The sequence below is a fragment of the Pelobates fuscus genome, chromosome 12, assembly GCF_036172605.1.
Source record: "Pelobates fuscus isolate aPelFus1 chromosome 12, aPelFus1.pri, whole genome shotgun sequence".
NCBI classification, from domain to species: Eukaryota; Metazoa; Chordata; class Amphibia; order Anura; family Pelobatidae; genus Pelobates; species Pelobates fuscus.
In genome coordinates, this window is record NC_086328.1 from 121233513 (window position 1) to 121260133 (window position 26621).

Sequence of the window (26621 nt, forward strand, 5' to 3'; positions counted from 1 at the left end):
ACCGCCCAGACAAACCTGGAGGGATAATATAAGATACGGGAGTTTTGGTGCCACAGAGTTATAGAAGAACCAGAAGATATACATAGTTGGACACCATCTTCATAATATAATTGCCGACGACGGCTAAATAGGTGAAGGCGTGGGTGGGAGATGGGTTAATATTTTTATATATTTTCTGTTTTGTCTGTATTCATTTTCTTTATATTTTTGATTATGTTTGATAATGCAGCAGCATGATGACATATACAGACACTATGTGTGCTGTCTGAAAACTAAAAAAAAAAAAACTACATCTGCTATTATGGGTTCATCTTTCAGCTTGCATTCTACTTCTCCTCCTCTAGAGGGCCTCAAACATCATTACATTACTAGTGCTTCAGTGGTATTTGGCACAGAGATTCTTAACGTTTCTTTTTTTTTGTTCTTTTTTTCTTTTTTGTTCGAGAACCAAATTAAGGATATTCTTTAGCTTCGTAACTCGTTATTAAAGAGATACTCTAAGCACCATTACCACTGTAGTGGTTATGGTGCCACGAGTCCCCCCCCAAGTGCTGTACCAGAGGATTCCTGTCAAGGGCACAAGTGGCCTTTCTGGTCTGTCCAGCTATGCTAAAGTAGAAGTTCATACTTCAATATTAGCATATTATTATTATTTTATTATTTATATGGCGCCATCAGATTCCGTAGCGCTGTACAATATCAATACATATTAATCTTAGGGGGTAATGGGGTACCATGCCCAATGTACCTGGTATGGTATGGTATGTTAACTGCTTAAATGGAAACAGGTGAGATTTCTAAAAAACTAACCTAGTTATTCAGTTATGCCAAAATCTCACATGTGGCCTTTAGATTCAGTAATATAGAGTTAGTATTGAAATATATTTAGAAAATCCCCTTTATTAGACTTTTCCCAGTCAGAGTGCTCTCCGCGGCCATGCTGTTACACTAGCCAGTTTGTTACGGACAGTTGTCTGGGGACTAATCAATATAATGTATTTGTTCCAGCCTGTTAAGGCATTATCACATCCCCAGCCAAGGGTTAATAATCACTGATTTATCTATTTGTACTGTAATGCCAGTGTTATTATTAGATAAAATATTGTGACAGTTTTCTTTTTTTTTATTATTTAATTGCAGCACTTAAAGGGACACTATAGGCACCCAGACCACTTCAGCTCATTGAAGTGGTCTGGGTGCACTGACCCTGCTCACCGCGCATGCACATTAGGTCCCTGACGTCAGGGAAGAGGGGGCCAAGGGACATCGGTGCTGGATTCAGGTAAGTGACAAAAGGTCTTTGCTCTGCGGGGAGCGGGCCACTATAGGGAGCTATGGAGCTAGGAATACAGGTTTTTATTCCTTGCCTACAGTTTCCCTTTAATGCATCAGAACAGAGATATCTCTTTTTGTCCCCAAACCATTATATCACCCTATATTTTTTTCTAAATGCCTCAAACTCAATGGTGTGTATTTAAAGAGACTCTATATGCACTTAGATCACTTCATCTCGAATAAATGGTCTGGGTTCCAAGTCCCTGAAATTTTGTCCCTGTAGTCTAAAACATTGCCAGGTTTAAATGCCTCTAGTGTGGTTGTCACTCTGACAGCCGCTAGAGGTTCGTCCTCCGAAATAACCAAATAAAACGTGGCTATTTCTATCAGATGGCTTCATAAAGACCATCTGATTGGCTGAGATCATCAATATCTATTATATCAGCCAAGGAGGCAAGATGGCAGTGTGGAGACCAGCACCGCAGTGGAAAAAAGGTTCGTTAAACTATTTTTTATGGGACCTAAACATTTAACAGGGCACTATAGCGTTAGGAACACACATTTGTTTATTACACTGGAGACTAGAAACTATTACACTGGAGACTAGCCGGTGTCAAATTGCGACCCCAACCTAGATCTGTCTTAGACTACAACTCACATAATTCTCTGCCACCCAGAGCTTGGAAGAGAAACATGGGGACCGGAACCCCTAACTGGCACCTAAAATGCTCCTGACCCTGTTAGTCTATTATTCTTTTCATGTAATATGTATCCTGGTATTTCATGTCTTTAACAATTTATGTTTGTTTTCAAACACATATAAAGTTTATTGAATTGATAGGAAGGCTTAAAACAATACTGAAGTGCTTATGCTATTCAAATAAAATGTAAAAAAAAAAGTAATTTGAGAAAAATATAAACAAGCATTATCAAATCAGAATTTGTGCATGGGCATTCCTTCCTTGGCGTTTATGCATGGAATCATGGGAGTACAAATTATTTGAATTGCATGCCAGGCTGTGCCTTGATAGTCCCAAGCTGGCCCAGTCTCATATGAGGTAAACACAAATATAGTTTTGTTTGCTTTCTATAATTTTCAGTACTGCTTAAATGAATCTAAAACAACACAAAGTGATCGGTGTATATATCAGAATGCATGTATTGAGGCACCTTCTCACACAGTGAGTGGCATAGTTACGTTGGCGTGGGTACTGGGAAAGTTTACATAAATCATCTGCAAGCAGTGAGCTCTGGTTAAACCAGGCGGGTGTTTATTCAACGGGTGCTCTAACAGTATGACCATTAGTTGTGCAACAAAATGCCATGTACCACCAAAACCCAACCTTAATTCTAAGTCACGCCTGACCAAAAAAACATCAGAAAAAATCCCTCTTATGTATCATTCATTAAGGATGATACGGTCTTATAAAAAGAGTGAATTTGTTTTCATTAGAGGGCCACCATCTTAATGAACTGGTCTGGTTGCAATGGTTCTGTTATTTTAACCTTTCAATGTAAAACATTGTAGTTTTGTACATGGAAGAGTTAAATACACATCTAGTGTATTCCTGGCAAACACTAGGGGAGCTTCCTGCTCCAGGACAGAGCAAAACTAGGTCTTCCAGCCTAATGCTGCTGATAGCAACATTTGATTTAACCCCTTAAGGATCAAACTTCTGGAATAAAAGGGAATCATGACATGTCACACATGCCATGTGTCCTTAAGGGGTTAAAAAGGGTGATGTTGGGCCACGCATGTCTAGTTCCAATCCATTCATTTTCTATGAGAAGCATTGCATTGGACATTATCTCAGATGACATCAGCATCATCAGAGGAGGAGCTGGAGTCTGCAGTAGAGGAGTCCCGGCACTGAAATGGTATTGAGTAATCATTTTGTAACTCTAATATTCTAATGCCAAAAGGGGGTGGACAGAAGGGAAGCTATAATCCCAAATAATACCAAACAACTTTTAAGAAAACAAAACTATAGGTTCCATTTAAGGAAGCTCTGTCACCCCTCTTCCCACTCCCCCTCAAAAATGTACATCTTATGAAATATTTAAATTTTTTACAAAAAATTCCAACCCAGTCAATAGATATACTTAAATACTTAATCTCAGTAGTTTTCCTACAGATATACTGTGAATATTAACAAGTAGTGGACATTTAGAAAGTTCTGTGAGTGCCAGTGAAACATCATAGAATACTGGGCCAACATTTTTGATGCCCCTTGACTTTTTGAATTTCAAAAATGTCCTCCTATACACCACTCCCCTGCCCAATTCAAAGCACAAGAAATCAATCCAGAGACATTTACTGAACGCAGCTAAGTCATTGTGCCTGCCTCCCTGGATATGCCCCGATGCCCCTAACAAAAAAAAAAGTGGTTCTATGCTTTAAGACATTATAGTGGTAAAAAGGGGAACCGGCTGCGGTTCCTTTAGGGTAGAAGAAATGAAACCTTACTTGCAATCATCTCTTATACCAGCACAAAGCATTCTGAACAATGATACCCATGGGACGTTTACATTTACAGACACAGAGGTGGTTAGTTGATGGAGGGCCACTTGTTGGAAAGGCAATCAGGATGGGGAGTAAACCTCTAGTGCTCCCAATACTTATTTGGGAGATCCTTGATGATGGGGAGAAGTTTTTGGTGCTTCACTCTTTTACTTATCACTCATTTATTTTCTCATCAAACTCTTCCATGAAACGTCTGGTGGCAGAAGTGACATCACACGAGGAGAGGAGTGAGGTGGGCGCTAATGACATTGTTTGAGAAAGTCATAAAAGTCCTAACTACACAGAGCCCTTTTGAAGACTGAAGATGTTAATCTCTACTCAATAGAAATTATATTACGCTATTTGAAATGATCCGGATGGATCTTCTTATTCTTATCTTCTTACATTGAAAACCTTAAAATGATGATTGTAAAAAAAGCATATTTGGTCAAAACTCCAACCTTTCACTTCAAATCACCCTGATTTACTGTACATGCGGATGATGCAGTGTTTTGCTGTTCCAAAACATAGTCTGTTGAATGAAAACAAGTACTTGCTTCGCTAGTTTCGAGTTTAGTTGGTGTGTCAGGGTGCAGAGGTCATTGCACAGAGATTGTGTTGTTCAAAACAGGCCCTTGAGGCGTCATGAGTATGTAATGTTCACAACGTCAAGTCAGGGTTGGACTGTACATTCTCCCAGGGTGTGACTGTATGACACTGAACACAGACATAAAAGGACAGTATAATTATCACAAATAAGGAATGGGCACGAATGCACGGTTCACCAACGTACACCATGGGAGCCCTGGTCTGCTTGAATTAGTCAGCAGCTGTGGCCATTTAATATAGCGATCTCCTTATCTTTCACAGTCATACACTATCCCTAACAGTTAGACTATTGCAACTATTAACCTCTGCACCCTAACACAATACTCATAACACTTAACTCCTACACTACCCAAACACACTACCTCTAACCCTTAAACCCTAAACTCCCCAAATATACTACCTCTAACCCTTAAACCCTAAACTACCCAAATATACTACCTCTAACCCTTAACTCCTACACTACCCTTACACATTACCGATATCCTTAACCCATAAATTACCTTTACACAATACCTCTAACCCTTAACTCCTACATTACCCAAACACACTACCTCTAACCCTTAAACCCTAAACTCCCCAAATATACTACCTCTAACCCTTAACTCCTACACTACCCTTACACATTACCGATATCCTTAACCCATACATCACCCTTACACACTACCAATATCCTTAACCCATACAATACCCTTACACACTACCGATATCCTTAACCCATACACTACCCTTATACACTACCTCTAACCCTTTATTTCTACACTACCGATATCCTTAACCCATACATTACCCTTACACACTACCTCTAACCCTTTATTCCTACACTACCCTAACACACTACCGATATCCTTAACCCATAGATTACCCTTACACTACCTCTAACCCTTAACTCCTACACTACCCTTACACACTACCGATATCCTTAACCCATAGATTACCCTTACACACTACCTCTAACCCTTACTCCTACACTACCCGTTAACAGAGTCCCTATTGGACTGCTTACCCCCTAGACTACCCTAACCCACTACCCCCAACTCTTAACCAGTGGCCGCTGGTGAGTGGTGACGTTTTAAGCTAGTGGGGCCAGAATCCTCCCCCAGTATTTTAATCCTCCCAATACAGTACAGAGATACAATACAAAGACCTGAACATAATCTGAATGTTATTTGATGACTATAATCCTCTAAAATTCAAGAAGAGGTGATGATGGGTTTTGTGAGTTGACTAGAGGCTATCAAGAGAGAACTTTTTTTTAAAGAAAATTAAAGGAACACTATAGTCACCTAAATAACTTTAGCTAAATAAAGCAGTTTTAGTGTATAGATCGTTCCCCTGCAATCTCACTGCTCAATTCACTGTCATTTAGGAGTTAAATCACTTTGTTTCTGTTTATGCAGCCCTAGCCACACCTCCCCTGGCTATGATTGACAGAGCCTGCATGAAAAAAAAATGGTTTCACTTTCAAACAGATGTAATTTACCTTAAATAATTGTATCTCAATCTCTAAACTAAACTTTAATCACATACAGGAGGCTCTTGCAGGGTCTAGCAATCTATTAACATAGCAGGGGATAAGAAAATCTTAATTAAACAGAACTTGCAATGAAGAAAGCCTAAATAGGGCTCTCTTTACAGGAAGTGTTTATGGAAGGCTGTGCAAGTCACATGCAGGGAGGTGTGACTAGGGTTCATAAACAAAGGGAATTAACTCCTAAATGGCAGAGGATTGAGCAGTGAGGCTGCAGGGGCATGTTTTATACACCAAAACCGCTTCATTAAGCTAAAGTTGTTCAGGTGACTATAGTGTCCCTTTAATTATGAATTTTCTCCCTAACCATACATGGCACGGTCTCTATTAGAAGTAGCAAACGGTTTATTCTCTAAATTAGGAACTGAGCAAAATCAACCAGGAAATTGCAAATTTTAGATTATTTTTTTTCTGCCCAGCTATTTTGGCCTTAAAAAAGGCAATTTTCTTCTTGTCCATTTCTCACAACTCCTGGTTTAGTGAATAAATCCCAACACATTAGAAGTTTGTAAATATATCCATTTTTGTGTTTATAGAAAGGTATACCATTTTGTAAAATGAATATTTATTTTATTATTTTTTTCTCTTTGTTTACTACTAAATATTTAGGATTCATTTGTAATTGGGCATTATTTAAAAAAAAAAAAAAAAAAAAAATAGAACATTATCTGCCGAGGATCAGAAAGGTGTAGCGTTTTTTTTTTTTTTAAATAACCAGACGTACCTGAAAATCCGAGTAAAATGAATTTTTACTTTGGGATGGGCATGCAATATGACCCAGGTATAGTTTGAATTCCTATGCTCGAAGTCACTACGTCACGTCTTGTGTCAGAACCCCACCTTCATACAGGTGTGGACTTGATGTCACATTAGTGTTGTTCCAAATTCCTCCCATCATTCTAAATATACAGAGGACCCCTCTTTCTGACATTTTACTCCTGTTAGAGCAGAGAAATTACACCATGTCTTATTGCACCTTATTCCTCCTATACTTGTTCACAATTCTTGAATATTCACATGCACTTGATTCATCCATACAAGGTAAGCGTGACCTCCTTTATCTTTTTATCACATTTATTGTACTTTTGCTATTTACAATTATACAATTATATTCAATGGCATTTACTGTGAGCTTTATAACACAAGTAAAACATGTAATAAAATAATGAATACAAGGCCAGTGCATCGTGAGAAACGAAAAATATAAATATTAGTAATTATTAAGCTGGGTTTCAGTGCACTGAAAAGAGTTGGTATATGTGAAATCTCTGTCTTAACTTTCTGATTTTATAGTGGCTATTTCATTTCATTCTTCTGTAATAAATAGAAGCAGTGCTGTTAATCAGAGTAAAGTTGTATGTGAAACTGAGAGGCAATTCCACAACTTTATATCTGGAACCAAAATGTAATTCTGATTAATCCACAAATAAACCTGTTAAACTGGCAGAAAAAAATGTTTTACAACCCCAATGCATCAAATCTCAATTATTTTCATATACAAATATTTTCTCCAGGGTTGATGGTCTGGGTTGGATAAGCAAGTCTTACTAAAATATAATGTATTTTTTAATTTTTCGTTTTATGTAATAGATTAGCTAAGTGCCATCTCAACCCATCCACCCCCATCCCCTGCAGTTCTGAATGCTAATAGGCATTCCCAGTGACCATCAAGTTAAAAAATAAAACTGTACAGAGTGTTTATCCATTTGATGGGACCCTCATCTTTGAGAAGTAACACCTGCAATAAAGACAGAAGCCTGCAATAAAATACATTGCTTTACTACATTTATCTAAATAAAAAAAATTAAAAAAATAAACGCGTGAATGATATTTAGTTAAACTAAAATAAGTTGATTTTGTGATGGAACTTAAATAACCTTGCAAACGTTACAAAATAAAAAAAACTAACAATATCCCCAAAGTATCTAATTTACTTGTGGCAGCTGTCATTTATACTGCATTAGGCACATGCCCATGGCATGAACTGGCATGGCACAATGATATATTTTATAAGTTGATTGAGCAAATCCTGCACTAAATATTTCAATTCATTTTCCAATTCATTGTTTAGAGAATAAATATCTTGTCTATTATGCTATATGGATCATAAATGAGTCATTGAGAGGTTGGCTACATACCTGTTCAGGGATCGCTGGAGCCTTTATATACACATTGTTGGCGACACGACTCACTCTTTATAATACAAATGGCTAATTTTATATTTCACCAACAATTTCTGCAGCCCTGTACAATTTTTTTTTACAAAGGCATCGGACAAAAACGATGATTTAGGCTGAAGTAGAACAAGAGAAAGACAATATAAATTGCACACTTTTATTTCAGTAACTTCTGGAGTGTTTATGACGACAGAAACCAATCTGGATTATGTGAACGCTACAACGATCTGCAAAAACTATGATAATTCAACACTTGCCAGTCTGGATAACGTTCAGGCGGCATTAAAGAATTGGTATGAGGCATGCAGGTAAGTGCCAGCTAAATAGATTGTTTCCCAATTGCTTATTCAATATGTGAGTTGTGAGGGGCTGGTAAAGGAATTGGATATTTTTGTCCAAAAAATAAATAAAAACAGAATTGGAAAAATAAAATTATTTAACAAAACACCTTAAAAAAAGGTCAGTTGAGACGTTCTTCTAACTTTCCAGATGTATCCGGCAATATTGTCTTTAAAAACACAGAAGTTAGTAATGACTCAAACTCCCACAACTCTTGGGCGGCAGCAGTGTCTAGAGTATTCAGCGCCAATGTATATAAAAAAATTAAAAACTAAATAAAAGGTACACTGTCACTATCCTAAACTCGATTTTCTTTATGGTAGTAAAATCCAGAATAAGACAAGACTGATGCTTTGTTTTTAATATTACGCCTGTTGCAGGAGCATGCTAAGGCAGGTACAAGGGCATTTTACCCTGTAAGGTGGCTGAAAGCTGAATGTATGGCTGGTCACATGCTAGTCTGTTCTGAGACATGCGCAAATGCTTTCACAGATGCGAGGCACATGCTTGGTAAATGCACCCTGTCTCCTACCTGCCAGACATACAACTACTATAAATAAATAAAAAGATGGGATTTCAAGTGCTTGATCAAGGTCTGTGTGGCAGTTCGGACTTTCCAAGCCAGAGTCTCTTCCTTCTGGCCGTAGTTAGATATAGAAAGGGAATGCAGGGAGGCAGCACCTTCCTCAGCTCAAATAAACGATTTAAAACAAGAGGACAAATAAAATGGAATACGGTGTAGTATTTTTGATACTGGTGATTATAAATAAAAGAAAGGAAATACACTCACAATCCTCTAGAGTTTAAAACCAGCTCCAGATATATGTGATCGGACGGTACAATCCCCGTCTGTGGATAAGCTGATCTTGGAAATGCATTCACAATCTTCTGGAGTTTGAAATCAGCTCCACATATATGTGACCGGACGGTACATTCCCCGTCTGTGGATATGCTGATCTTGGAAATGCACTCACAATCTTCTGAAATCGGCTCCAGATATATGTGATCGGACGGTACATTCCCCGTCTGTGGATATGCTGATCTTGGAAATGCACTCACAATCTTCTGGAGTTTGAAATCAGCTCCAGATATATGTGACCGGACGGTACATTCCCCGTCTGTGGATATGCTGATCTTGGAAATGCACTCACAATCTTCTGAAATCGTCTCCAGATATATGTGATCGGACGGTACATTCCCCGTCTGTGGATATGCTGATCTTGGAAATGCACTCACAATCTTCTGAAATCGGCTCCAGATATATGTGACCGGATGGTACATTCCCCGTCTGTGGATATGCTGATCTTGGAAATGCACTCACAATCTTCTGAAATCGTCTCCAGATATATGTGATCGGATGGCACATTCCCCGTCTGTGGATATGCTGATCTTGGAAATGCACTCACAATCTTCTGGAGTTTGAAATCAGCTCCAGATATATGTGATCAGACTGTACAATCCCCGTCTGTGGATATGCGAATCTTGGTCAGCATATCCACAGACGTCGACTGTACCATCCAAGCGCATAAATCTGGAGCTGATTTTAAACTCTAGAAAATTATGAGTGCATTTCCTTTCTTTTATTTATAATCACCAGTATCAAAAATACTACACCATATTCTGTTTTATTTGTCATCTTATTTTGCTTATTGCTCCATCTTTATTTGAGTTGAGTTGAGTTGACTTGTGAAGGCGCTGCTTCCCTGAATTCCTTTTCTACACAACTACAATGGATCATGTCCCACTGACCACACCGTGGTCTTATGCCAGCTTTAGGATCTGGCCTTGTTTTTTGATTTGAGCAGTGATTTGGGTAGGAGAGATTAGTATTGTTGGTGGCACACATTTCTTGCAGTAATATCTAGATCACCAGGTATAGACGGGTTCTTAGTGGAGATAAGTATTACATGCCCACAAATAACTCGGGGACAAGTGTGCCTCTTGTGATTCCCTGCTTTTATGCCAGCGGGTACAGTGGTCAGTGACTGGCAAATTAGATAACACTAATGCAGACATTCTCTCAGCATCTAATGTCACCAGAACCAGTCCAGCTGTGTTCTCGTCCCGTCCATAAGGTTGGCTGAGCATGATAGGGGTGCAGTCCGTTGCTGTTATACTTTATATGTTTAAACCTTTTACATTTTATAGGTGGGGCTGGATACAGGAAGAGAATCTTGTGATGCTTCGTATCACAATGTCTCCAAACTGTTCCAACAACAGCCTGGGTCTTATCACTAAGAACTGTGTAACTCGGAAATCAGACTATACATATTGCATCAAGAATGGTAAGTTTGTCGATTTATTTCAGACTGGTTTGTATTTCTGTGCCATATTTTGTGTATTTGCACTGCTTATACAACTGATACTTTGTTTTTTATTCCTAGAGATTTGCAAAAAAGTGTCGATGGTCCAGGGACTCAAGCTCAATCCAGTGGGCAGATTTATTGGAGCAGAATCAAAACAACGTTTTGGCCCACAACAGGGCCTTTGTCAGGTGCCAAAACAACATTCTGAATTGAACTTGAGTTCCTGGACAATCATCACTTTTTGCAAATCACATTGTGAGGATTGGCCAACCTCAGGCCCGGTGCACCCTGGGATCCAGGAGAGTGCGGTATCCATAGTGGTAATTATATTTATGCACTAGTCCCCTTTATTGTTTTGTTATCTGGTTTCTGTCAGTCACAGCATAAATGTTATATAAATATCTCTCGTGAGTAAATAGAGAGAAAAGTCAGTCTTATGTTTAAAAAAACTGGCTTCAACAAAAAAATAATTTTATTGTCACTTATTCCTTTAGGGCTCATTCACTGAGCCAGGGACTGTGGAGACGTGACCTGCGTATTGTAATTTAGTGAAACATTTTGCATCAATTTAAAGAAGTAAGGTTCTCCAAACTGTGGCCCTCCAGATGTTGCTGAACTACAAATCCCACAATTCATTGAATGAAATAGACAAACAGAGAATACAGTCTTCCTGTACGTAGACCAGCGTCTCACCACCGCGATCTCTGTTAGGCAATCTCCGGCATTCGCAATATATATATACTGTACATAAAATGCTTAAAGCAATAGAAGCCCTATTAATTGTCAAAACTAGGACAGTACATACTTATTCTGCATTGAGCAAGAACATTAAAATATGCAGAATCTGTGAAAATTTTAACATTTAGAAGGGCATTTCAGCAAGTTAGCAGAGTTTATAAACAGAAAACATACCGTATATACTCAAGTATAAGACGAGTTTTTCGGCACATTTTTTGTGCTGAAAACCCCCCACTCGTCTTATACTTGATTGAGTGTCTGTATTATGGCAACTTACATTGCCATAATACAGACCAGGACCGCCGGGCTCATTACAAGCCCGGCGATCCTGTTGGGGGCTGGCAGCGAGCTGTAACTTACCTTCCTGCAGCTCGTGTCAGCTCCCTTCACCTCCGTTCCCATCCGCTCACTGTCAGCTCCCTTCTCTCTCCTCCAGTCCGGTTAGCTCCCCTGCAAGTCAGGGCAGTCAACAGCTCCAAGGTGGGATCGGATTGTGGCCTACGGGCGACTGGGGAGAGGAGAGACAGCCTTGTTCCTCGGTCGATGAAGTGGACCCATCATGCTCCCATCTCCCCCCCCCTGGACCGGTGGGTGTTATCCCAGTCCCCACTAAGGCACTGATCCGATCACCCAAGCTGGAGATGGCGGTTCCCGCTGAGCTGACTCCTGGCTACAGGAGCACTAAGATGACTGCCGGCGGGAAGCGACAGGCTCCCAAACATCCATGATGATGGCCTTTACAAGAGGAGAGTAGAAATAAGGCCTTTGACCACATATGGTCGCAACTCTGGTCTCGAGTCCGCCGACGTAAGGAGAAACCTGCAGCAGCTGAAAACCAGCCTGACCACATACACAGCAATACCAAGCCGTGACCTGCCAGGCGCAACACTGACGCAGCCCTGATATCCCTGGAAGCGAAGGCAAACACCTCGGAAGCCACTTGGATGCAGCCAGCTCTGCCCTGCTGCAGATCACTACCCACCCGGGCCAAGGTCCAAAATGGGACAATCTCCGGCACAGAAGAAGCAGCCTGTCAGAAGGCCCTGACGCCAAGTCCCGACCGTAACACGAGATGGGCCATGTGAGTCTGGTGCACTGGACTTTATTACAGCCCGGGGCAGGTGGGGTACGAAGATGTGGGACCTGAGCAGGGCCGGTGCTAGGATTTTTAGTTACACAGGCGAAGATGCATTTTGGCGCCCCCAACCCTCATTAAAAAAAAAAAAAAAATGCATCTTCACCTGTGTGTCTTTCCTCCCAAGCCACAGGCACACATGCATCATTTTTCAGTCACACAGTCAAAGTCATACAGGTACACTGTCATACAAAGACAGAAATAATCATACAGAGACATACAGACACATACAGTCAGAAACATACAAGCAGAGATATACATGCATAGAGACATGCAGGCATATAAAGACATACATGCATACAGAGGCATACCGTCATACAGACACATACATACAGACAGGCATACAGAAACATACATACAAAGACATTCAGGCACATACATACAGACATACAGGCATGCAGACACATACATACATACAGAGGCATACCGTCATACAGACACATACAGAGGCATACCGTCATACAGACACATACATACATACAGAAACATGCATACAAAGACATACAGGCATACAGAGACACACACATACGTACATACAGAGACATAAAGGCATACAGTTACATACATGCATACAGAGACATATATACAGACATTCAGAGACAAACATACATCCAGTTACATACATGCATACAGAGACATACAGAAACATACGTACAAGACATACAGACACATACATACATACAGAGGCATACCGTCATACAGATACATACATACATACAGACAGGCTTACAGAAAAATACATACTCACACACACACACACACACACAAACTCACAGACACATACTCGAACACACACACACTGACAGACACACACACACTGACAGACACACACACACTGACAGACACACACACACTCACTCACTGACAGACACACACACACACACACACACACACTGACAGACACACACAAACTCACAGACACATACTCGAACACACACACACTGACAGACACACACACACACACACACACTGACATACACACTAACATGCACACACACATACACACACAGTAATTAATTATCTAAATAACATTTAAATTTCCCACCCAGCCTCCCTACCTGGAGTGCTGGCGTGGGTCTTTCATTGGTGGTCCAGTGGGGCTGCTGGGAGGCGTGCGGCTGAAGTTGATTAGGAGGCGGCGAGGGAGCTCTCTGACGTCATATTCCGGCTCCCGCGGCATCAGCAAAAGGCGCGCGAGGGAGCCGGTCAGAGAGATCAGAGAGCTCCCTCGCCGCCTCCTAATCAACTTCAGCCGCACGCCTCCCAGCAGCTCCGGATCCAGGAGGTGACCTGGCAGGAGGGAGCACTTCCCTCCTGCCGGTCACTGGAATTTTGCGCCCCCAGAGCCGGTGCGCCCTAAGGCGGCCGCCTGTGCCGCCTTATGGACGCGCCGGCCCTGGACCTGAGCCCTTATTTTTGTCGATGCAGCGCAATCTGTGAGACGGACATAGGCTGAATAATGTGATATCCTGCATGTATATCCCCAGTAACAGCATTTCTCTCTTGACATGAGGGCAGTTATTTCTCTTTAGTTTCAAGTGACCAGCACCAGGTGGTACTTTACCATAGGCGTGCGCACGGGGTGTGCCGGGTGTGCCTGGGCACACCCTTATCCCCGCGGCACGCCTATGGATTAAGTCCTGCAGGAACTGATTTTTTCCTAATCTCTTTTTTTGACTCTATGGGCGGAACTCTGAATCAAATAAACATACTTGTCCGTCATGCCAGTCGTTTGTTTCGTGATGAGTCTATATGAAGGTTCCGAAATCTGGAATTTGGATGATCAATCGATAGACCCAAATTCGAACTTATTTTAGGTCATAACGAAATGAATCTCCAAGCCTCGTGATTGATAACCTTTGTCAATGATGCTTGAATTTTTCTCTTCAACTGCACCCAAGGTTTCTCAGATTATTATTGTTACCTTGATTAGATAAGGTTTGCGCATAAGTGAAACAATTTGCATGTGCTTACATGTATATTTATCATAAATATTTATAAGAAAATTGAGACCTGCTTAGCGTGCATTCTGTTGCAGTAAGAATAACTACCTTATAGATATAACCGATAACACCAACCTCAGGGAACATAGAAACATTTAAATCAAAATATGCTGTGTCTTCCATTCCTTATTTTTTTTTATTTCTTCATTTTAGGAGTGTCCAATTTGCTGTACGACGCCTTCTTAGAAGGACCAAACTCAAACTTCACAGAAGCCACTCTCACTTGCCTTATGAATGGCGATACCGTTCCCACACTGAGTGCAATTCAGACTACAAGTAACCGCAATATAACATTTAACAGGTAACATTTAGTATTCTAACAAGATCTCCAAACTAGCAGAATCTTCAGTTCAGTCTTAGTCTACAATGTGAAATTCCCTTTGAATGCCTGACAGTACGCACTTTGTGTTTATAAGTTCCGAACGTTAGCTGAACACGATGCTTCAGTGATAGAATCATAAACGTAGTTTGTGGTATTGTGTATAAAACCTATGAATGTAGGCTGTGTATGGAGGCTGTTGTAGAATTGTGTGTGTGGATGGATATGTCACACTGTGTATTTGGTAGTGTGTGTATGTGTGGGGCTGTTTGGGGTATTGCATGTTGGGTTGTGTGCATGTATGTGGATTGTTAGTGGTGTTATGTTTGTGTGTGGGCTGTTCGTATTGTTTGTATGAGGGGAGGGTTATTCTTCAGCTCTGTGTATACCTACCGGTGTGGGTGGCTTCCCTGAGTTCCAGTGGGGACCAGGCTGGCCAGGTACTGGTCAAGGACAGGAGCTGCAACAGCAGCTGTGGGCTGCTCTACTACAGTGTAGATTCCTATGCATAAGTGCTGGCAGGGAGTGATATGAGATCACTTCCTCTACGTGCTGCAATGCAGAAATTGAGGGTTTTCCTTCACCAACTTTTTTGTATTAGCAGAAATCTGATGTTTCACTGGGACTCCTAATAGACCAGAGTCTGTTTGGCACCAGCAGGCTTGAGTGCCGTGCACAGGCACCTCGAGTGCCGTGCATGGCACACGTGCCATAGTTTGCCTATGCTATACAGTATATAAACAAAACTGGGGCACGCCGTGATTGTTTAGCTTAGTTTCATTAAATTAAAATTTTTGTTATATTATTTTATGGGCCCTGAAGAAGTCCGAGTTTGGGAAGAAATGCGTTGGGTCGATTTTGTTTTATTGATTTTACTTTGTGCCAATAACATTTATTTGTATCCTGGTTCTGGTCATCCTCTGTAGTTCCTTACACATAAGAGGGGGTGTATTTTTTGGTCCACTAATCGCTGGGTTCAATTTGACTGCCCTAAAATATCAAGGGAGGCATCCTAAGACGCTAATAATCATCTATATTTGTTGATCTGCATGCCAGCTTGTTTTCACATTGGTATCTGTTATACCCGCCACGAAGTCATTATTGTATGGCTACCTCTGTATTATGTTGGTTGTGGGACACATTAATAAACCTTTTCATTATGGGTGGTAAAAGGGATGTTGGGTTTGGCAGAGACAAAAATAATTGGGTAGTGTCATGATTCATGATTAGCAATTCTTAGAAAAATAATAACAATAGTACATAATAACTTTGCTGTCTGTACTGTGACATACTCCGTGCACAGTTCTTATTGTTTAATCCCTGTCTGTCACTTATCAAACCGGTCCAATGTTTCCTTGCAGATATTCTTGGTACAATTGGGGAGTTGGTTTAATTGATATAAATGGGACATTTCAATACATGCCATGTTATTATGGGAGCCAAGCTGGGGCATTCTGCTACAACCCAAACTGTAAGTATCTTCGGATTTACATGGTCGTTACTATTTGCAAAGTGCAGTCATACTGCACAGATCAGTACAATGGGTGGACAAGACATACAAAAAAAATTCAAGGAGACACGTTTAATTAAAATAAACAAGATGTGCTGAGGGCTCTACTCAAATGAGCGTACAATCACTTAAAATTACTTAAAGTATCTTAAGTGTTTTGTAGCCAGTAATTGTATTGCATGACTTGCAAGAACATTATCTTTTTTTTTCTAAATCAACTTTTTATTACTTTCTGTAATGTTACAGTTGAATTGATTTGGGTACACATGTTTTTTTTAGTTCTCATACCAGGTTATGCATTTAAAGGGACACTATAGTCAACAGAACCACTACATCTTAATGAAGGGGTTCTAATGTATGTATATATCCTGTCGTGTCAAGCAGTGTTTACGTTGTTGCCTAGTAACAACTCTAGGACCTGTCACTCAGATGGCCACTAGAGGTGCTTCCTATCTCACAGTGCAGACTTCCCAGTCATTATAACACACACACGCAAACACATACACCCTGTCAGTGGCGTACATACCGGGGTCGCAGGGGTCGCGGCTGCGACCGGGCCCGGCCCACCAGGGGGCCCGTCCGCCCTGCGACCCAGGTATGTACCCACAGGGCCAGCCTCTTCTGCTGGGGGGCCCAGGAGCTGGCCACCTCAGGGCCCCCCGAGGCTGGCCCTGCTGTCACCCGGCTGGCGGGCGCGCGAGGGAGCACTGCCCCCTGTTTGCTCCCTCTTCACCTCCCTCGCGCACCGCACTGAAACCAGAGCCGGAAGATGACGTCATCTTCCGGCTCCGGCATCAGTACGCGGCGCGCGAGGGAGCTGAAGAGGGAGCACCCAGGGGACAGTGCTCCCTCGCGCGCCCGCCAGCCTGACCGGCTGCCGGGTGACCGCCCCCCCCCAGGAGCCCAGCAGCACCACTGGACCCCAGGGAATCCCCTCAGATCTCCCACAGGTAAAAATTTCAAACAAAAAAAAAAAAACGTGTGAGTGTGTTAGTGAGTGTGTTAGTGTGAGTGAGTGTGTTAGTGTGAGTGAGTGTGTTAGTGTGAGTGTGTTAGAGTGAGTGTGTTAGTGAGTGTGTTAGTGTTAGTGAGTGTGTTAGTGAGTGTGTCAGTGAGTGTGTTAGTGTGTGTGTGTTAGTGTGTGTGTGTTAGTGTGTGTGTGTTAGTGAGTGTGTTAGTGTGTTAGTGAGTGCGTTAGTGTTAGTGAGTGTGTTAGTGTGTTAGTGTGTGTGTGTTAGTGAGTGTATTAGTGTGAGTGTGTTAGTGAGTGTGTTAGTGTGAGTGAGTGTGTTAGTGTGAGTGAGTGTGTTAGTGTGAGTGAGTGTGTTAGTGAGTGTGTTAGTGTTAGTGTGTTAGTGTGTTAGTGTTAGTGAGTGTGTTGGTGTTAGTGTGTGTGTGTTAGTGTTAGTGTGTTAGTGAGTGTGTTAGTGTTAGTGAGTGTGTTAGTGAGTGTGTTAGTGAGTGTGTTAGTGTTAGTGTGTTAGTGTGTTAGTGTTAGTGAGTGTGTTGGTGTTAGTGTGTGTGTGTGTGTGTGTGTTAGTGTGTGTGTGTTAGTGTGTTAGTGAGTGTGTTAGTGTTAGTGAGTGTGTTAGTGTGAGTGTGTTAGTGTTAGTGAGTGTGTTAGTGTGTGTTAGTGTGTTAGAGTGAGTGTGTTAGAGTGAGTGTGTTAGAGTGAGTGTGTTAGAGTGAGTGTGTTAGTGTTAGTGAGTGTGTTAGTGAGTGTGTTAGTGAGTGTGTCAGTGAGTGTGTCAGTGAGTGTGTTAGTGTGTGTGTGTTAGTGTGTGTGTGCTAGTGAGTGTGTTAGTGTTAGTGTGTTAGTGAGTGCGTTAGTGTTAGTGAGTGTGTTAGTGAGTGTGTGTGTGTTAGTGAGTGTGTTAGTGTGTGTGTGTGTGTGTTTGTGTGTTAGTGAGTGTGTTAGTGTTAGTGTGTGTTAGTGTTAGAGTGTGTGTGTGTTAGTGTGTGTGTCTGTTACTGAGTATGTTTGTGTGCGTCTGTCACTGAGTGTGTGTCTGTCAGTAAATGTGTGCGTCTGTTCATGAGAGTGTGTGTGTGTGTCTAAAGCACTTACCTTTCTCCAGCGCCGGACTCCCTTGGCGCTGGGGATCTCTCCGTCCCGATCCGCCTCTCAGCTCCGAATGCACATGCGTGGCAAGAGCCACGCGCGCATTCAAACCGCCCATAGGAAAGCATTACTCAATGCTTTCCTATGGACGTTCAGCGTCTTCTCACTGTGATTTTCACAGTGAGAATCGCAGAAAATCCTCTAGCGGCTGTCAATGAGACAGCCACTAGAGGCTGGATTAACCCTCAGTGAAACATAGCAGTTTCTCTGAAACTGCTATGTTTTCAGCTGCAGGGTTAAAACTAGAGAGACCTGGCACCCAGACCACTTCATTGAGCTGATTTGATCTGGGTGTCTGTAGTGGTCCTTTAAGTGTATGTGTTTATGCATGCACTGGCGTACATACCGCGGTCGCACGGGTCGCAGCCCTGCGACCAGGTGCCCGCCGCATGTGTTGCGGCCCCAGCCCGCGCAGAGTATGCGCGGGGGGGGGGCCCACGGATCAGTTTTCGCACCGGGGCCCCATGGGTTGTGTGTACGCCACTGCACCCTGTCACCACTGCCTCACTTCTCAGTCACTTACATACACACACACACACACACATCCAGCTCACCATCACTCCCGAGTCCTATTAACTTTGTATCACATCCCCACTTCACTTCCAAAGCACTTGCACCTAGGACCGTACATATCCCATTCACCTCCCATCATTTACGCGCGCCCACCAACATGACACATTCACACAAACTTTCTGCTTCCACCCATTCACACATTGACATCCAGCCACCCACCCAGCTCCAAACTCTGAACCGGTCATATTCTTCTGCTCTCCTAGTGCCATAGCCTCACTCTCCTCATATGCCATTCACACCCACTCAAGCAATCAGATTCACATACTTGTAAGATGTCACTTACAACCACATACCCACCCTGCCACATACTGTCATACAGCCACACAACTCGACATGCTCACCATCCAATCACACCCAAAACTAGTCACATTCACCCATCCAACCACAAAAATCAAGGCTCAGTGACATAACTGCCTTGGGGCAGCCAGCATGGAGGGAAAGTCTGGCCCTGCCTCGGGCCTCGCAAAGTCCACTAAGTCCGGCTATAAACCAGGTACTAACAACGCAAAAACACATACACACCAATCGCTTAAGTTTGCAATCATTTTGGTATCATGAAATATATTTTGTTGTTTACATGTACAATATTGTGCAGGATTTTTTCCTCTTGATAAAATGAATGAAATAGTTTAATATATAATGCAATCAGGTGATATATTATTAAATTAAATTATTTCAGTGAATGTAACTGTGTTTTGATTGCTGTTTCCTGCAGTGCCAGACACCATCAAATCAACAAATGACACAAGTAAGTTCTCAATTTGCGCTTTCCAATATTTAAGGATGGCCTTGAATATGACTTAAAGAGACGCTCAGGCCCCTAAAGCACTTTAGCTACCTGAAATTCTTTATGTGTGAAGAGTGAATGCTCTCTTTTCATTTTATAAAAAGTGCAGATTTCAATTGAAATTGTCACTTTTATAAATTAACCTTGATACAACCGCTGCATAGTCATCAGACAGCAGGACCTGTTACTTCCTGGTTTGGTTAGCTGAGCTCGGTGGACCTAACCTCAAGAGGCAGGAAATTGCTCAGAGCACCAGCCTTCTAAAGACTTCTAATTGAGCTTCATTGGGAAGACTGTGATTCGACAGCCACAGAAAGTCTGGACGGGGTAAGAAGGGGAGGTCTTGCAAAGACTGCAGACAAGAGATCTGTAGTTTTTAGATATATCCCCAATTAAACAATGCATACTTAAATGCATGCATGTTTTTATTGGGGATATATCTACTAAAGAGCAATATATATGATCCATGATGTCCTCCTCCGAGGTTCTAACTCAATCAGGGACTGCTTGGATTTCTGTTTTAACAACCGCTACATCTTTAGCAAAAAATTCTGAATGTCTTCGAATAGGTTTTGAATGTCCTGTTTAGTAGCCAGGGCAGAACCCTCTAGGACCAGAGGTGGATGTAAAGTGTCTGGCCTGTTGGCGTTGGGGTTGTGTTACATTCCTCTCAGCCTTTAAAGTCGGCCATCTTGATGTGCACCTGTCTTTGCAATAGAGTGCCGATGTCTCTTTTTACAACGGGAGCCGCCACATTAGGCTTCTGGGATCTGTGTCCCATCTGTGCAGAGTCCAGTGTGTGCCCTGGAGCTGTCACTGTCCTAGTGAGGTCTCCGTTATAACTGGAGTCTGCTGTAATGCTTCCAATGCCAGTGAGGGGTGGGGAGAAGTAGCCCCCTGCTTTGTGGCACTGCTAGATATTTTCTCGCTCATGGACTGAATTGATATCAGCTAAATCTATCAATCTCAATCTCAACAGTGTATCAGTCTTAGAGGGATGGAAAGATGAGTTGACTTGACCAGAAATAAACATACAGACCTGAAGTTTAAACAGATTTCACAGTTGGTGTATAATGAATATATTGTAAAGTTGTACATCCTAACACTAAACATTTTGCCAAGAAAATATGCCGTCATTTCCGATTTATCTTTAAAACAATTTTCATTGCCTATTTACCATCTCTGCAGCCTTGAAGAGAATCGTCATGGGATGCATTCTTGGATCCATATTTATTATCTTGCTATTTGCTGGCGTATTCATGAAAGGGTAAGTGACGATAAAAACCGTATAGAGCACGAGCCAAATGATTTAGGCATTTTAAATTCACACATTATTATTATTATGATTATGATATTTAAATAGCGCCGTCAAATTCCGCAGCGCTTTACAATGGGTGGACGAACAGACATGTAGTTGTAACCAGACAAGTTGGACACACAGGAACAGAGGGGTTGAGGGCCCTGCTCAATGAGCTTACATGCTAGAGGGAGTGGGGTATAGTGACACAAAAAGGTAAGGATAGCATTAGACTAGTGACAGTTGCAGAAGAGGAATCAGTTGGGAGCTATTAACAGTTTAATTGATACACTTTTATGAAGAAGTGGGTTTTTAACGATGTTTTTAAAGAGTGGAGACTGGGTGAGCATCTAACGGAGGAGGGAAGCGAGTTCCACAGGAACGGTGCAGCCCTCGAGAAATCTTGAAGGCGAGCATCAGAGGTGGGAGACTAATCAGAGACTAATTACCATAGCAGATAGTTCTAGAGCGAGATTGACAAGCTCCATACTGTCCTACAAACTTGGATTAAAAAATAATAGAACCCACAAATGCTGTCTTCAGCAAGTGTGAGGGAATGCGAATATATTGAACAATAGACATTTTGTGGCCAATGCTGGCTTTTGTGGGCTGTTACTAAACAGAAACCTAATGCTAATTTTTGTATTTTCTTTTAAGGAATCGGTTTATTTGTTGCGTAAAAGAAAAACCCATGGACCATACAGATGTCCCACCAGAAATTACAGTCCCATCACCCACATGGAACAAAACTAGTTCCTATACACCACTTCGAAAAGACTCAAGGTACATCAATTTAACTGGCGTTGCCATCGACAAGCGCCCACCGGTCATCCGCCCAGATATAGTCTACCAAGTCCATATGTATGATAATACTGGCTATGACAGAACTGGGGATGAATAACGAGAGAATGGAAAGTGGTTGGACTGTGCTACAATACCCCAAAAAAGAGAATAGGTTTCATTTGTGCAGAAATCTAAATGGGCACCACTAAATAATTATATTTATTTCTTATACTTTGGAGTAGGCAAGTACTATGATAATTTACCCAGCCTCATCCAAACAGGCAACGGGTATTATCGATGACCTGCTACCTCATGAAAAGGAGGGAGTTTTGTGTAAATTCCATGGAAATGTTCAATTAATTGTCTTGAAGGATTTTTAATTTTTTTAAAAAAAAATTTGTGTATGTGAGGTTTGGGGTGATTTTGGATTCTGGAAAAATCCTCAATAACATCATGAGATTTTAGAAGAATTATGAAAATACAGAACACGTGTTCAGAGAAGACTCATTTTGCGACATATGACAAAAAACTCCACTCTCAGAAATCTGTGAAGTCAATGGATTTGTGCAACGTTGCCATGATTCTAAGAATATAATAACCAGGTGCTTTTAAAGTGCATCTATAGTGATAAACAGGATTCAGTGCCACTTTACAAACTATTTCTGTCTGTACATGGAGCCATCCCAGAGAGCTACAAAATAGAAAGATGAAACGTTAATTAGAATTTCTATTTTCTTCCTTTATATCCGTGGGAGTTATCGCAATAGTCATGAAGATGCCACGTCCCCAAATATGCAGCAGCATTCCACAACTCACACAAAAATCTGTGGTATGTCGCTCTCATCAAGAAGGGGCAAAAGTCTACATAACGTCCGCTCCGTTCTAACGTAATGATTTTGAAAGCAAAAAAAATAGATTTAAGAAGAAATCTATAGGAAGAAGAGGTTCTATCAAAATGAGCAGTGGAGCAACTTAATTAAATGACAATATTTTAATATTTTAACATAATTTGTTTTCTTATGTCTAGCCATTTAAAACATTTTTTTTATTGCTGGTTATTTATTAACACGTATGCTGCCTTGTTTTCCTTCTGAATTAATAAATGCTTGCGGGCAAAAAAAACCAAACAGTTTTAGTTTAAATTAAATTAAAATGCTTTTATGGTAGCGTGTTTATGTTGTTTATTTGTTTATATGAGCTAATAGTATATTTACCATTAAGAACTAAGAACTAAGATTTTTTTTGTTTGTGATAATTTAACAGCCCCCCCCCTCCCCCCAAATTTTGTTACGAGCGCCTTATCTTCATTGTAGAGGATGAATTTCTGGCAGAAATGTCATCCGGCTATAGGCGCACTATGGAGACGGGCACTTGTAAAATACTTTTTTATATTTCACGTATTCCATTTTTTTGTAACCGCCAATGGCCGCACCATTTAGCACAGTAAGGCAGGAGTCAGGCAGCAGGCAGGAATTGTCCGTCACTGTGTTTGGTTGTTCTTGGGCTGACGGCCCATGATTTTAATCTTCTCTGTGGCTATTGTGACTGTGGACCTGTGTGTTTAACTTTATTCCTCCATTAGCACTTGGAAGATGTACACTGTTAGACCTCAGCCTCCCAACCTCTTGTCCTGAACCACTCCGCTTGTGACTCACTCGTCTTCCTATAGTCGGTGTACAATACACTTTTATTTTAGGCTTCACTAATGACATCATGCCACCATTAATTCAATAAAATATTATTATTTGTAAATAATTTCGTGAATATGGGGCTGGATTGGATTTTAATGTTGATGTAACGAGTCTGCCATCTGCAAGGGAACCACCACTGGAGATCATAAGGAAATAAATAATTTGCTTCTGATGGTAGGTGTCTATCTATATTTATTATTTATTGATGACTGCTTCTCCTGCCAGGGGCCTTCCTGGCAAATTTAAAAATCTAGGTAAGTGCCAGAAGGCCAATGGAAGTGGAAATTATACGTAAGTAAAATATTTAAAGCATTAGTCTTCAGTTGGTTTTATTCCATACGTAACTAATGCATGTGTTCCAGGAAGCCATTGGCACTGAACAGTGTGTCAGAACCAGTTGACTCCAGGCACCATAACCACTTTAATTATCACATTTTTTGAAGTATACATGTGTTTATCATCAGAAAAACCCAACATACATACTACAGTACATTGAATTCCTTTTTTTGTTTCTATAAAAAAATACACCCATATTAAAAGCATATCTTCACAGATTAATTCCATACAAGTCTCCATATACATTATGCAGGATAAGCTAAAAAAAAAAAAAAATATTTAAAAGAATATCTGAACCAGAGGTTATAGCATTTTAACATTTTGAAGGACAAGTGACACCTCAAAAATGTTTTTTTTTAAATAAAATATCCTTTTTATCAAGTATTGAAAGGAAATAGATTTTTTCTTCAAATGTAAGAAAATTAGAATAACTCATCCCTTTTATTTTAGTATATGACAGGGTCCTTCAGCCATATACACACACCTTGGGTCAGACAGTGTCTCTATGGTCTTTCCTTCTTTTGTGTAGGGAGTGAAGCAGGGAAGACCATAGAGACTAACTGTTGGCTTTCAAACACTGTCTGACCCAAGGTGCTTGCATATGGCTGAAGGATTCTTTCAAAACTTAATGAGAGGATTATTATATTTAAAAACAGATAACAGTTGTCATTTAAGTGTAGGTGGTCATTTAAGGAGATTAGATTAAAGGACCACTCTAGTGCCAGGAAAACATACTCGTTTTCCTGGCACTATAGTGCCCTGAGGGTGCCCCCACCCTCAGGGTCCCCCTCCCGCCCGGCTCTGGAAAGGGGAAAATGGGTAAAACTTACCTTTTCCAGCGCTGGGCGGGGAGCTCTCCTCCTCCGTTCCGCCCCGTCGTCTGAATGCGCACGCGCGGCAAGAGCTGCGCGCGCATTCAGCCGGTCGCATAGGAAAGCATTTACAATGCTTTCCTATGTACGCTTGCGTGCTCTCACTGTGATTTTCACAGTGAGAATCACGCAAGCGCCTCTAGCGGCTGTCAGTGAGACAGCCACTAGAGGATTTGGGGGAAGGCTTAACCCATTAATAAACATAGCAGTTTCTCTGAAACTGCTATGTTTATAAAAAAATGGGTTAACCCTAGCTGGACCTGGCACCCAGACCACTTCATTAAGCTGAAGTGGTCTGGGTGCCTAGAGTGGTCCTTTAATGACATCAGTTGTGCTGAGGATGCCTGTTGGAAGTTGAAATGTGTCCATGATTGTCCAAGATTGTGCATCAACGTGTATGTGTGGCTCAAGGGAGAGAGAATGGCGGGCATTACGGTGACGTCTACCAAGGATACTGAGCAAGACACTGCAGGACGTTTCTCACTTCACTTCTAAACTTTTGTGAAAATAAATTCTATCGCACGGTCCACAGGCACCAGGAAACTGCAGTTTGTGTCATACGTCTTGAAAACATTGTGACACAGAATCAGACAATGGCATCAGTGGCCTGATGGCATGATAGCCTCTACAGAGCGTTACAGTGGGTATGGTGCCTAGAGTGTCCCTTTAAGCTCTGTCATAGGAAGGTATGGCCCCAATGTCTCTTACCCATATTAGAATAATGTATATTTTATTTGATTCCTTGGCTGCAGTTAATGTCTCTCTCTTGCATCCTTGTGATAATAAAAATCAAAGGAAAAAAGTTACCTGCCCACTATCCCAAATCCGAATGCACGTTTAAATGAGTGGAGGTTTTTAGTATTACTCCAACGGCCTTTACAAGTGTAAGCTCACCTGCCCAGTCAAGGAAAAAACTCTTGAGTTGAGTCCTACACTAACAATTCACCTTGCTGCTTTTATCTAAAAGGTGGAATCTCCAATGAGAGCCCTAAACCCCTGCTGTCACCCAGTAGTAATCAGAGTTTAAGTTCTGGGCTTAATTTTGTATGTTTGTATTTTGCTTCTGTAACACACAGCCATGTAACCGTGCTGCCGCCCACCCCATTAAGGTTTAACAAGTATGTAGGGGTTTAGAAAAATACCCTTCTCTGTCTCAGAGATTTTATCTTTTAGATAAAAGCAGCAAGGTGAATTATTAGTGTTAGGACTCAAGTAAGAGATTTTGCCTTGACTGGGCAGGTGAGCTTACACTTTAATGGCCATTGGAGTGGTACTAAAGTTATTTAGACGTGCATATGGATTTGGGATAGTGCACAGGTAGCGTTTATCTTTGGGTTTTATTGTATGTATTGGATCTGATGTTTACTATAGTCATTGCTGCTGGCTGGGAGTAATGGGAGTTTGAGCGCAGGGCTTAATGTTGCATCCTAAATTGCGGCAATGGTCTCATCCGTAGATAAGACTTTTTTTGGAGTAGCTCCATTTGATCTTCAGAATCTCACTATTCCCATTTTACATTATCGTCGGTTGCAGACATTAGAATATTCTATCAGCAAAGATAAGTGCCCTTCGTTTTATTGCTTGAAAGCTATTATTGATTCACAATAAACATCTCTCTTATTTTGCATTCTCACTCCTTCACATTGGTTTTAAATTGCACCCTCATAAGTGCTGACAGTGACAGATCATCTCAGCTTTGCTAGCTTCAAACCTGGAAG

General features: G+C 41.3%; 1 protein-coding gene across 1 annotated transcript; it reads left to right on the plus strand.

Moving 5' to 3' along the window:
• The first annotated feature begins 6755 nt into the window (after positions 1–6755).
• On the plus strand, positions 6756–22385 carry LOC134579442 (uncharacterized). Its single transcript, XM_063438737.1, has 8 exons — positions 6756–6956; positions 8259–8400; positions 10580–10716; positions 14767–14914; positions 16294–16403; positions 19853–19885; positions 21113–21191; positions 21879–22385. Exons 1-8 carry the CDS (start codon positions 6878–6880, stop codon positions 22120–22122), a joined length of 972 nt encoding a protein of 323 aa, XP_063294807.1. The 5' UTR covers positions 6756–6877; the 3' UTR covers positions 22123–22385.
• Positions 22386–26621: the final 4236 nt, after the last annotated feature.

What these genes read in the sequence shown, in the direction of transcription:
- LOC134579442 (XM_063438737.1), top strand. Translation starts at nt 6,878, where the DNA reads ATGTCTTATTGCACCTTATTCCTCCTATACTTGTTCACAATTCTTGAA. An exon ending in ACTTGATTCATCCATACAAG is followed by an intron (nt 6,957 to 8,258) that starts GTAAGCGTGACC and finishes CTTTTATTTCAG; the next exon opens with TAACTTCTGGAGTGTTTATG. An exon ending in GCTGGCGTATTCATGAAAGG is followed by an intron (nt 21,192 to 21,878) that starts GTAAGTGACGAT and finishes TTTTCTTTTAAG; the next exon opens with GAATCGGTTTATTTGTTGCG.